Here is a 13503-nt window from a genome sequence, read left to right on the forward strand (position 1 = left end):
CAGGAATATAGCAGGAGAAATTAATGACAGTTGTGGAAGAGGTTGGGACAAAATGTTGGCATCTGTTGGGCGGACAGCGTCTTAGCCGCAGAAGTAAGAATGGTGCTGGTGGTGGTAAATGCAGACAAAGCAGAAGCAGTGAGATACAGATGTGGTGGGCAGGGAAATTCAAATGTTTAGAAGCCCATCAGCTGTGACAAATAACTGAAGAGAGAAGCTGCACCTGTATGTGGTAGCCAGCTGGCAAAGGGATGGAGAAGAGAGAAGAGAAAGCTCACGATAGCAGTTCTAGAGAGAGAAAGGGCACAGCATGGTGGGAGCATTGCAACCCCTTTAAAGAATATCACTGATCTGAAGATAAAGGTTTAAGGCAGAATCCTACGCTCGGCTTCCATACTGATAGTGACACGCTGGTATCACAAGATGCCTCTGTCAGCAATAAAACTAAGACGGCCAATTTTTTAAATGAAAAATGTTAATGCAAACACAGATTAAAGAACTGCTCCTCACCATGGACCTGGTCCAACTTCCACTGAAGCAAATGGAAAGCGTCAATGGGTATTTGACAAGGCCCTGTATAAGCTTGTGTTTGTTCTCTTAAAATTAAATGTTTTCACGTTAAACTGAGAATAAAAATTGCATGTAAAAACTACCACTAAAACATGATGTGATGTACCTGAGGCAGTGCACTCCTTACCTGTGAAATCTCTGGACTTCATGGGCACTGCCCAGCAGCTGGCTTCGCTCCTCTGCCATCTGCTGCAGAGATCTCCAACGCTCATTTAGTTCCTGAAAGGGAAAAATGGAAATGAAGCCTCAGCACTGCACCTGATGTTGACAGATTAAACAATGTTATGAATTTATTTCTTGTTTAAAAGAGAAAGCTTCGTTACTCCAGATCATACTAAATGACAAAAAAGAGTTACCTTTTCCGTAACTGATGTTCTTCAAGATTATCTTGCTCATGTCCATTCCATATTAGGTGTGTGTACTCGCCACATGCACCGGTGCCGGAAGTTTTTCCCTCAGCAGTATCCGTAGGGTACCAGCTCTGGCACCCCCTGGAGTGGCCCCCGCATGGCGTGCTATAAGGGGCACCGCCAGCTCCCCTCACCCTCAGTTCCTTCTTGCCAGAAACTCCGACAGTGGGGAAGGAGGGCAGATCATGGAATGGACATGAGCAACACATCTCGAAGAACAACAGTTACGGAAAAGGTAACCGTCTTTTCTTCGTCGAGTGCTTGCTCATGTCCATTCCATATTACATGACTCCAAAGTAGTACCCGTGGAGGTGGGTAGGAGTTCACGGATGCGTAGATTGCAACACAGCTCTGCCGAACCCAGCGTTGTCCCTGGCCTGCTGAGTGATGGCATAACGAGTGGTAAACGTGTGGACAGAGGACCAAGTTGCGGCTCTACAGATGTCCTGGATAGGGATGTGCGCGCCAGGAAGGCTGCCGAAGACACCTGAGCTCTTGTCGAATGGGCTTCGACAATCGGTAGTGGCGGAACCCCCGCCAGGTCGTAACAGGTCCTTATGCACGAGGTGATCCAATTGGAAATCTTCTGCGAGGACACCGGATGACCCTTCATATCCTATCAGCTGTAGCAATGAAGAGTTGAGTTGATTTACGGAAAGGCTTGGTACGTTCTAAATAAAAAGCCAAGGCCCTCCGGACGTCCAGGGAGTGGCTGCTGACAGGCTCATGAGTGTGCCAAACCAATGCTGGCAAGGCCACGCTGGGGAGATCATAACCTGTGCCAGGTCTCTCTTGATTTTTGCCAGGGTCCTGCTGATGAGTGGAATCGGAGGGAACGTGTACATCAGGCTCCCTGACCACGACAGGAGGAAGGCATCGGAGAGGGACCCCTGGCTCAGACCCTGTTGAGAACAAAACTGGTGGCATTTCCTGTTCTGTCTGGTAGTGAACAGGTCTACTTGGGGAGTTCCCCACCTTTGGAAGATCATGCAGGCTACCTCTGGATGGAGTGACCACGCGTGGTGAGAGGAGAAATCCCTGCTGAGCTGGTTTGGCAGCATATTCCTGACACCGGGAAGGTGACAAGCTTCCAGGTGGCTGATGCAGAAGTCCCACAGATGGAGCAGCTCCTGACAGAGAGCTGACAAGCGCGCTCCCCCTTGCCTGTTGATGTAGAACATGGAGGCTGTGTTGTCCGACAGGTGGGGCAAGAAGACTCCGCATGCCAGCCGGACTGCTCAGAGCTCTTTGACGTTTATGTGTAACTGCACATCCTCCGGGGACCACATCCCGTGTCTGGAGGTTGCCGAGATGTGCCCCCCAGCCGAGATCCGAAGTGTCCAACACCAACTCAATGGAGTGAGGAGGGTTGTCGAACGGAACCCCTTCCAGGACCGTCCGGCGGTCGGTCCACCATCTCAGCGAGGTATCACCTGGGGAATGATAACGATCTTTTCCAAGGGGTCCCAAGACCGTTCCCATCCACTGTTGCAGGGGCTGCATCCGGCACCTAGCATGGCAGACCATGTAAGTGCATGCTGCCATGTGGTCCAGCAGGTGCAGACAGACCCTGGCGGTAGTCACAGGGAACTCAGACTTCTACGATGAGGTTCGCCATCATGAGGAACCTTTCCAGCAGCAGGAATGCCCTGGAGCAGGTAGAGTCGAGGACCACTCCGATGAACTCTATTCTCTGCACTGGCATTAACATCGATTTTTTGTCATTCACCAGTAGGCCCAGAGAGCGGCATGTGGCTTGAAGCACCGTGACATCCCTTTGGACTTGAGAACCGCCCTTGACGAGCCAGTCGTCAAGGTATGGGTAGACCCTGGCACCTGAGGTAAGCCGCCACCACCGACATGCACTTGGTAAACACCCTTGGTGCTGTCATCAGGCCAAATGGGAGGACTGTAAATTGGTAGTGGTGGGGTCCCACCGTAAACCAGCAGAAGTGTCTGTGTCCTTGAAAGATCGCTATGTGGAAGTACGCATCCTTCAAGTTGAGGATGGCATACTAGTCTCCTGGATCCAGGGAGGGGATAATAGAAGCCAAAGAGACCATGCGGAACTTTAGCTTCTGTAGGTACTTGTTGAGGTCTCACAGGTCCAGGATGGGCTGTAGACCACCGTTAGCCTTTGGGATTAAAAAGTACCGGGAATAGAACCCCTTATTACTGTACTTGAGATGAACTTCTTCCACCGCATCCAGTTATAGTAACCCCTTTACCGTCTGTGCAAGGAGACTCTCGTGAGAGGGGACCCTGAAGAGGAACGGGGAAGGTGGGTAGAAAGGAACTGGAGGGTATAACCCCGTTCCACTTTGTTGAGGACCCAGTGGTCCAAAAAGTTATAGCGGGTCACACCGGGAGGAAAGGCAGACAGAACACTGGGAAAGATGGATCCAGAGAATAGTCTAGTAGGTCGCACCCTCAAAATGACTGTTTGGCCCCCTCCTTATTATGGGTTGAGCCCGACTGGGCAGAGGGTGGAGGCGGGTGGCTCAGGTGGCGCTTGTAACCCTTGGCTCATTTATGGAGCTGGTCCTGCCAAGACTGGCTCCTGTGGCCCTGACGCTGCTGTGGTTTGAACCGCTTATGCACTGGGGCTAGGACGTAGAAACCCAAGGTTTTCAGGGTGGTGCGGGAGTCCTCGAGGTCTTGCAACTTGTTGTCTGTTTGCTCTGCAAATAGAGCCCTGCCAAAGGGCAGGTCTTGCAATGACCTTGGTGGACAACCCAGAGGGGAACAGCCAAGAGACTTGCTGTATGGAGATAGCGGAAGCCATGGTGTGGGCAGCAGCATCTGACGCTGCCTGGAGGGCCGCCCTGGCCGCAGTTGTGCCCTCATTGAGGATCGCTCGGAACTCCTTCTTGGAAGTCTCAGGGAGTGACCTTTTGAACTTGGCTACGGCGTGCCACATATTAAACTCATATTGGCCAAGGAGGGCTTGGTGGTTGGCCATTCTCAGCTGAAGGCTGGAAGATGAATAAACCTTACATCTGAAGAGATCCAGCCTTGAGTCTTTATTTTTGGGGGTGGCCCCGGGTGGTCCTTGCCTCTCCTTGTGATTAACCACCTCAACCACAAGGGAATTAGGGGCTGGGTGGGAGTATAAGTACTCATGCCCTTTGGTTGGCACAAAGTACTCGCGTTCGGCCCTTTTAGAGATAGGGGCCAGGGAAGAGGGGTCTGCCACAGGGCATTAGTGATTTTGGAAACCCATTCATGAAGGGGTAGAGCCACCCTGTCAGGAGCCGAGGACCCAAACAGAGAGTCCAAGGGCTCTTCCTATTCCTCTGCCTGAAGCCCCAGGTTAGAAGCAACCCTCTTCAAAAGTTCCTGGTGTGCTCTGGCATCATCCTGAGTAACTGGGTGAGGAGGCCCCGTGATAGCCTCTTTTGGCAATGACGATGACGGTGCTGCAGGAACCTCCACGTCCATTGGTGGTCCAGCACCTTGCTCCCCTGGGTCCTCCTGGACCTGTGGGGTCTTATCCGCTGAAGCCTCAAGCATCGGAGGGGGATGGGATACTGAGGCCGCTGGCTTCTCCGAGGCTCCTGACACCAACTGGGCACCCTGGGAAGGCTGGGTGAACCCCCAAGGGTTCCACGCATACTGTGGCACCGTTCACTGCACTTGGGGCCATGGGACAGGTTTTGAGGCTGATAATGTAGTTGGCACCGCCGGTACCAGGGCTTGTCCCGCAGTCAGGGAAACTTGCTCCAAGCCAGAGCTACCAGTGGAGCAGTCGGTACTTGGTGACCAGAATCGGGCTGACCGGTGGCTCTTGTCCAACCAGTGCTGATCTCTGCATCCCAAAGTCGACCTGTCCAAGTGAGACTGTCTTGGTTAGGCACTCAAGGACCGACAGATCTGCATCGGATATCCAGCAATCCATGCCTCACGCTACTCAACCGGTACCGGGATGTCAAACGGGACTGGGAGCTACTATGGTCCAGTTGCCAGGAGGATCGTCCTGAGTAGGGCGATCTCCTTCTTGGAAACAGACAATGACGGCCCAGCGATCTGCAGTCTCTGGTGTCCTATTGGTCCTGGGCCCATAGAGACGGACGGGGCTGGTCCCAGAGTTCTTGCTGGGTGGCACGTGCCTCAGAGGGTCTGTGCCAATCTACCGGCGAGGTACGCCTCAAGTCCCTCGATGGGTGCCCCTAGTGCGGGGACCAAAAAGGACTCCACTGAGCGTGCCTCTCCAGTCCTGAGGCGCGACGGCTTCGAGCGGGTAAACGCTGGCAGGACATCCCTCTTGATGGGGATCGGTACTGCTGAGGTGGGGACACTTGCATAGGTCCCAACGCGAGTCTTTCCTGAGACCGGGGCACCGTGGGAGCCGGTGTGGGCGGCACCAGGAGTATCTGGATCTCTTGAGCTGCTCAAAGAGCTTCGGGAGTCAATGGCACCTGAAGCTGGCTAGGGCCTGCACTGCTATCTGGGGTCGCAGGCAAAGCATGGGATGGGCTGCACTGCTCGACTTGAGCTTGGGCCCGACTTCCTGAACGGGGTGTTGAACTGCCCAGGGGGACCTTGCAGATACGGCACGTGTCATTTACGTGCCCTTCACCTAAGCACCGTAGGCAGCTGGTATATGGATCACTGACAGGCATAGGCCGTTTGCAGCTATTGCAGGGCTTAAAGCCTGGGACTGGGGCATGCCCTGTCCCCTGGCTGAGTTCCGTTTGGGCTAACGAAAAGTTGATAACGACTACTAAGGGTAACTAAGAAACTACTAATTATATACAACTATTATTACATATTTTCAAAGTTCACAAGAACAGAAAACGAAACAACGCTAGCCAAAGCGGCAGATGTTCCAGCACCGTCACTGGCAACAAGAAGGAACTGAGGGTGGGGGGGAGCCGGCAGCACCCCTGACACCATGCCATGTGGGCGCCACTCCAGGGGGCACCAGAGATGGTCCCCTATTGATACTGCTGGGGGAAAAACTTCCGGCACCTGTGCATGTGGAGAGCACACACACCTAATATGGAATGGACATGAGCAAGCCCTCGAAGACCTTAATGACCTGAAATGTAAATCCAATAAAGATTTATTTTAAAATATTTTGCTCACTGTGCTTGTATAGTTACATTTCTTAAGGTATAAAGGTGCTTCAAATTCTCTTTAAAGAAAAGGAAAGGAAAAAGGCCCTATGCAGTCTTATTTTCAGGTGAGGATCACATTTAAAGCATGGTTCCCCAGCTTTTTCATTCCACAGATTTCTTTGTAGAAGCAAAATCCTCTTGCAATTCCCAACACTGCTGCCTCTCCATTTTGGCTCCCTAAAGGTTTCATTCCATAGATCTGCTGAAAAGGCCCATTGGAACACTGGCAGTCCATGGACAATAGACAGAATATTGCCACTTTAAAAGATTATGGTAGAAATGGTAGTCTTCCTAAAAATGTTACTGTTAGTGCTTTAAGAGCACATAAACAAACTACTTAAAGAACAGTGGGTGGTGGGAAATGAGCTAGGAGGAAGGCCAAAGTTATCTTGGAGCATAACTGAAGGTTTCTAACTGCAGGTTGCACACACCCACACCCACACCGGATTTCTATTTGCTGCTTTGATCACAGAACAATGCACTGGTTCAAGGAACTATACAGCAAGTTATAAGCGTTTCTCCTGCAATGTGAAAGCAGGTAACTTTATGATATGTATACAACAAGCACCTGTTGTATTCCGAGAAGCAGATGCTGTAAATTAGCATTTATTTTAATGTGTTTATTTAAAAGGGTATGAAGGGCAATAGAACATGGAGGCAGAATGGTGAACACAAAGAAGGTGATGAGAGAAAGCTGTTACTTTTCAGTGAGTAGAAGCACCACAACTGTTCTTACCTTGATGGAATTAAAGGTGGCCACCGTATGTACCATCATACGTGCAGACTATGAGGAAAAAGCAAAAATAGTAAAATCAAAATCAAGCAGTTAAATTTCTATCCTAGCAATCAAGAGTCATACCATACTGACAAAAACTCAAGACACCTCAACACAACTTAGTTTTGGCCAAAACAGGTTTTGTACGACAGGTTTTACAACATGTAGGATGAATAGAAATGTTCATGATTTTATAAGTTTCAATTACAAATTTTTAGTGTACCTTTTCTTCTACAGCATTGTGAACCCATCATTGTCTCAGACGAGTGATTGCTTTTTGTATGTAGTGTTGCAGTAATTGTGTTGGTTCCCAAGATATTAGAGAGACAAGGTGAGTGAGGTAATATTAGAAGTTGGTACAATAAAAGATATTTTACAGTAGAACCTCAGAGTTATGAACACCCTGGGAATAGAGGCTGTTCGTAACTCTGAAATGTTCATAACTCTGAACAAAACATTATGGTTGTTCTTTCAAAAGTTTACAATTGAACAATGATTTAATACACCTTTGAAACTTTACTATGCAGAAGAAAAATGCTGCTTTCCCCTTTTTTAGTAGTTTACGTTTAACACAGTACTGGATTGTATTAGCTTTTTTTTGGTATCTGCTGCTGCCTGCTTGTGTACTTCAGGTTCCAAATGAGGTGTGTGGTTGACTGGTCAGTTTGTAACTCTGAGGTTCTACTGTATTAGATTTTGTATTTTTAATTTGCTTTTTGTATTTCAAATCAGCATATAAGTAATGGTGAAATCAGTCCTCTGTTAAAGACTGTCAAATGGAAAATGTCATTTTGCTATACAGAAAGGAAACGGATTACTGTGGTTTTATATATAAAGTGCAGTTTGAGATTTCTACAGTGAGTGTAGGACATGCTACCTTGTTCATCGTTGTGTGCATACTTGTAATGAAGACTAGACATGAGGAAAGTTGAGGGTGTTTGTTTTTGTTAATATTATCTCTGAGACAGCAGCACCTGTACAGTAGCTTTATATTTTAATACAGTGTGCGGGATAATTACATCAGTTAATTTCTACTGATTATTCCACAGATTTTTCATAATGTGCGTTTTAAAAATCTATCCACTGTGAATTGACATGATTATTGGAAGAAGGGACCAGGACAGCACTCTACTACTTCTCATAAGGAAAGGAATGTGTGTGTTAGAAGGATGCAAGGCCCTAAGAGATGATGTAATGTGCAAGAATGTTATTATTTTTCCTATCTGTTAGATGTGCCACCAAATAGTCAGACCTACCTTCCAAGGAGACGCGGTCTTGGAATCAGTTTCATCCTGTTTAAAGTATTAAGGGAAAACTTTAGACATCAAGAAAACACAGAAAATGGAAGTTAACCAACACCCGGTTAAATTTTCAAGGATCAAGACACCTGATTAAATCTCTAAGTTATTTATGTGCACACAATCCTTTCAGAATTATTTTAAAAATTTTAAAAAATGCGTGGTGGTAAATATATACCAGGGCCACATGAGCTACCCTGCATTGAGCTGGCTATTGGCTTGAGATATAAGTATCAGAGGATGAATGCATCAAAAAAGATAATCTCCCTGAATTTGGCTGAAGAAGGTAAGAGAATTTTTGTGTCACCATTCAAAGACATTATCAAGAAAGAGGGTTCTGAGAGAGATGAACTATGACCCAAAAGGGATCTCAGTCACAAAATCTTCTCTTCTGTATGTCCAAACCCTGTTTCTGTTAAAGCTTCTGCAAGACAGCATGCAAATATCATAACAATGCTTACCCTGGGCATGCCATAGACTTCCTGTAAGGGAAAAGGAAATGGATATGTTATTTTGTAAAAGAAAATCTAGAAAGATTTGATTCTTTTTGAGGAAAGGGAAGGAAATGGGATGAACAATGTAACCTACAAAGAGGAAGCAAAAGTATTCTGCTACGTCGACCTTCTGTGTACTACCAGCTGAAGAACGTGCTCAAATAAAAAAATACATGCAGCACAAGTGGCAGAGTTTTGATACTCACAGTGAATTATGGTATAACATTATCACAGGGTTTATAAAGGAACAAGTGTTTTCGGTGGTCTTGCTATAATTGTCGATATTGTGTAGAATTATTTACACAAGCAAAAGCAGTCATGGAAAGCTAATAATACTTGGGCATTTATATTGCATTTTAAATGTTCAAAGAACTGCATGAACAGTGGAGTGAATTTATCCCATTAACCAACTAATCCTCACCTATGTAAGGTCTAACAGTATTATCAAAAATGTAGAAACAAGGACAGAGAGATTAAATGACTTGTCCAAAGCATCACTAGTAGTCATGGAAAATCCACATACTATTAATTTAGAACTTCCAAGTATTAAAAAAATTAAATATTATCTAGATGTATGTTATAGCACTATTTACAATGAAATGATCTAAAGGCTACCCTGCTGACCAAAGCCACTTTTAGACAACCAGCAATCTAGAAAAAAGAATAAGTAGCGAAATAGAAGCAATAAAAATCTTCAGCTGCAAAAGTAGAGGACAGATGGAAAAACAGGAAAAGAAAGGACAAAACCAATTCCATCTGTCTCTTATTATAAAATGGCAGCAGACCACGTCACAAAAACACAGACCTGTTGCTGTACTGCCTGTACTTCCTCTGCCATCAGCCCTTCCGATTCCAGGTCATTCGCAACCTTGTTTATGTCCTTTAGACGAGATTCGTTGGCTTTCAAATCCTGCACAGAACAGTAAATATCACAGCATGAACATTTATATAAACAAAACACAAGGCGATAAGGTTGTCAATCAGAGGCATCAAAAGGTATCCAATTTATGAACAGCAGGGATTTAGCCCTTTTGACCTTTCCAGTCATCAGTGTATCTACAATGCATAGAGTCTTATGCCAAGAAATCCCAACTGCCAGTGTCAATGGATTAAAGAACTGGACTACTAGAGTTTTTCCCACAATAAAATAAAGTTAATTTCTAGACAGCTTTAAAACCATTAACTACAATGTTAATTTAAATTGCATTACCAAGAAGATTAAAAAATGATCAGCTATTGTGCTGGATAAATACACTAGAAGAGATGACTCAAGATGTGATTTTATGATACAGGCCACTATTTCAGGCCCCATAACAACTCGTTAAATGGATTACTAAAAGTAGAAAAAGGAAAGTTATGTATTTCAGAATAAACATACTTCCTTATACTAGAGAGCTGGCACTGAAGTCTTGAAGGTGATATATTTTAAGTTCAGCAGTCAGTTTATTACAGAGACATCAAGGTGTTTGGCACCCATCTCTCACCTGTATCGTTAGGCCAGCTCAGACTGCTTGTTACTTAACATTCAAGCTGTAAATGTAATACCGCCCATATTGAATCACCGGTTATTCCAAATCATTAGTCCAGAGCCCCTGGCACTTCTATGCACAATGGCTCACAGCGCAAGAGGGAAAACATTTTAAAGCTCTTTTACATCTCATGCAAGGCAAAATTCAGCCAATGTCATACACTCACCAATGGTGGGTGGAGAAAAAAAAAATAAAACCAATCACCTCCTCTTCAAAGCAGAGGCCATTAATTATTTCATGTCTTGTAGAATACTGTGCAGTTCAGAGTGCCTGATCACTCTGCCTTTAAACAAAGGGAGGGGGAAGCTTCCTTGTCTGGATGGCATACTCAGCATAGAGGAAGTAATAAAAGTAGCACCTACAGTCAAGTGCAGGAGATTCCACGTTCAGAAATGCTAAATAAAAAGGAGGGTTTCCTCTGGTGCTACATAGGTGGAGATAACATGTAGCAGAACACCAGCTTGGGCTGTCTGGATATGGGGTCGCCAGCAGCAGATCCAGTGGAAATAAACTGAATGCTTTGCTTGCTTCACAGAGTTGTGTCTTAGTGGAACTATACCAAACTGTGAAGGGATTGTCATGGAAACCTCATCAGGAATCTGAGCTGAAGGATGACAAGAAGACGTAGAATTATTGTGCTACATAAAAGGTTACATAATAACCTACCTTCTGAAAGTCATCAAATTTCTTCTGCAGTACCTCAACCTGCTCCAAATCAGCCCCCACCTCTTCATTGGTGAGTGCAGACTCTTTCTCATTGATCCACTGCTGCAGCTCATTAGCCTCACGGAAAAGCATGAACTTTTTGCAACTTTTTTCCAGCATATCCTTGCGCTTCTCCCCCAGCTCAAGAAGAGAGTGATATCTGGAACATACAGAGAGGGAGGGTGGGGGACCGTCAGATCTCACCTGAACAGAGTTATAGTATATGAAGGTGATAAAAATGGACTAGCAACACCAGCGATGAAGGAAATCCCTACAAGGAGATGCCAAATAAATAAGTCTGCACAACAACAGACAATGATCATGTAGATGTAAACCCTGTAAGTTTCTATACTACACAGATCACGACACTGAACCATGACTTCCCACATACAAGGCTTTTTTGATGGGCAGAAGCAAAGCGAATTGCAGCTTAGGATAAGGAATGCAGGTCAGCAACGCAGGGGTAGCTGCATACAACATAAGCTCTTTTACTTATTTATCCTACCTTATATTTTGTTCATGCAACTATATCAAACATATGCATAAAATATGCTAAACAGCACATTAAAAGATTTTCTTCTAGTATATCAATTTCCCACAGCTCATTTAAATTTGACAGCTCACAGCTGTCTGACACAAGATTCTTGCCTGCCTGTTACTCAATGTAATATCTGATGAATACTTGGTGATCTTGTCTTTTTTCCCCCTCCTTTCACAAAGCAAAAATTTTCAACTGTGCAATAGAAATGTGCCTAATTCTGATTTCACTTACACCATTTTTACATCTGTGTGATTCCTACTGACTTCAATGGAATTACTTCTGATTTACGTTAGGATAAATGTAACACGAATTAGGTCCTAAAGACATACCGACAGCTTAAAAAAAGGTACATAGTTTTCCTAGGACTTAAAAGACCAAAGCAAATTAATATTTTTGCCTAAGGAGTTAGGATCTCTCAGAACAAGTAGTATATACAGAAATACTGTGCAATTACTTGAAAAGCACAGGTAGGTGGGTGGGTAAATGTCTTCTGCTTATTTCTCGCAATCAAGTCTAAATATTTCCAACATACAACAAAGAGGAAGCAATGGATACAGATGGTCTTTGGAGTCCTTTTACAAGCTATGGCTGGTGAAAGACAGCAGAGAAGTCTCGGGGGACTGCAAATGCCTCTTTTTGGGAGGGCAAACTTGATGACCATTTTAAGGAATCTATGGTTAGATCCTTACTGAAAAAACCCCCTCTAAAAGTTTCTCTAATTGCCATCCTGTTTCAAATCTTCTGGTGATGGGGCAGCCTCTGGATTCCTCAGATTTCTTCAATCAGATTTCAAGCTTGAGTATAGTAGAGAAACTATTAATATCCATGACTGATTTCCATCTTCAAGCCACGGATAGAGGAAAAGTGTCCATTCTAATTTGATTAAATTAGCAGCCTTTAATTCTATGATATCGTTGGGTCACCTGCAGCACCATACAAAGGTGAACAAGACACCCTTGCAATGGTTTCGTTCCTAAGACCAAGAGCACACTGGTTGAATAATGAGTAATTACTTCCCAATAGGATGGATTGTACAGGGTATCACTCTGTCACTTCTCCTATTCAATGTCTACGTAAGACTGTTGGAGAAAAACTAGACACTTTGGGCTCCAGTGTCAATACATGATGTCCATACTTACTTGTGTATCCTTTTCATGAAACCTAAATTATATGAGACCATTGTCATCTTGGTATCGGATTAAGACTGGAAGTCAGAAGGAAGTGAACTGGCTGAGACTGAGTCCACCTGAGACTCATGCAGAATGCTGCTGCTCATCTTCTGAATGGGATGGGCTGTCATACGCACATAGCACTTGAGTGTCACATCCTGCACTGACCATAAAAGTTGGCTTCAGGATGCAATTTCAGGAACTAGGAAGCATAATTATATAGCCCATAAATGACCTGGGATCCAATTCCCTTAGAAGCTGATTTTCCTTCAACTACTTTGTGACAATTAAGAGTGATTAGGATGTTTCTGTTGTGGGTGCCTGAGACAAACTCTGAAGGAAAGGTGGCAGAGCATTCTCAAGCGAGAGCAGTCACCCATGGAACTTGCTTCCTCTGGCGGTTTGTCAGAGCTCAAGGCAAAGTACATTTGTTCCAGCAGGTTTTAATAGAATATTTTAACTTAATCTTATGACAGTGAGGAACCTTCCTGTATGCCTGTAATGCAACTTTTATGGAGCAAAGTAACAGGGTTTGATCACCCTTTGTGAATGGTATGATTATTTTAATTGTGTCTGCAAATAATTCTAAGCCATTCATATGTAATATGCTGTATTCCAATACACACACACGCGTTCATGTATGTATATAAATAGATCACATTTTTACATACACCTAAGAAACTGCAGGATTCTTTTTAACTCAGTCAATGGAGACAAGCAGATGTCTTGTTTCATAAGCAAGATCAGTATGGTAGAAAGTAACAACGCCTCCAGTTTAGCAAAGACAGAAGTGGCTAACAAGATAAGCTGCTGTCTAGCTGTAAGAGATCATGTGCCAAATATCTACTACTGTTCTAAATTAAGACTATTCTACATTGCACAAATTGCTTCC

At 44.8% G+C, this 13503-nt stretch overlaps 1 protein-coding gene across 8 annotated transcripts in view; it reads right to left on the bottom strand.

Annotated features, from left to right (window-relative positions):
- SPTAN1 (spectrin alpha, non-erythrocytic 1) overlaps positions 1-13503 on the bottom strand; it is a 72319-nt gene that overhangs the window by 23948 nt on the left and 34868 nt on the right. For all 8 annotated transcript variants that reach the window (XM_054007506.1, XM_054007511.1, XM_054007510.1 and 5 more), the window contains 6 exons: positions 10863-11061; positions 9473-9577; positions 8635-8655; positions 8132-8167; positions 6837-6884; positions 698-789 (listed from right to left, as the gene is read on the bottom strand). In XM_054007506.1, the coding sequence (XP_053863481.1) occupies positions 698-789; positions 6837-6884; positions 8132-8167; positions 8635-8655; positions 9473-9577; positions 10863-11061 (501 nt within the window). The remainder of the gene's footprint in view (positions 1-697; positions 790-6836; positions 6885-8131; positions 8168-8634; positions 8656-9472; positions 9578-10862; positions 11062-13503) is intronic.

This window comes from Malaclemys terrapin, chromosome 17, assembly GCF_027887155.1.
Source record: "Malaclemys terrapin pileata isolate rMalTer1 chromosome 17, rMalTer1.hap1, whole genome shotgun sequence".
Classification (NCBI taxonomy): Eukaryota; Metazoa; Chordata; order Testudines; family Emydidae; genus Malaclemys; species Malaclemys terrapin.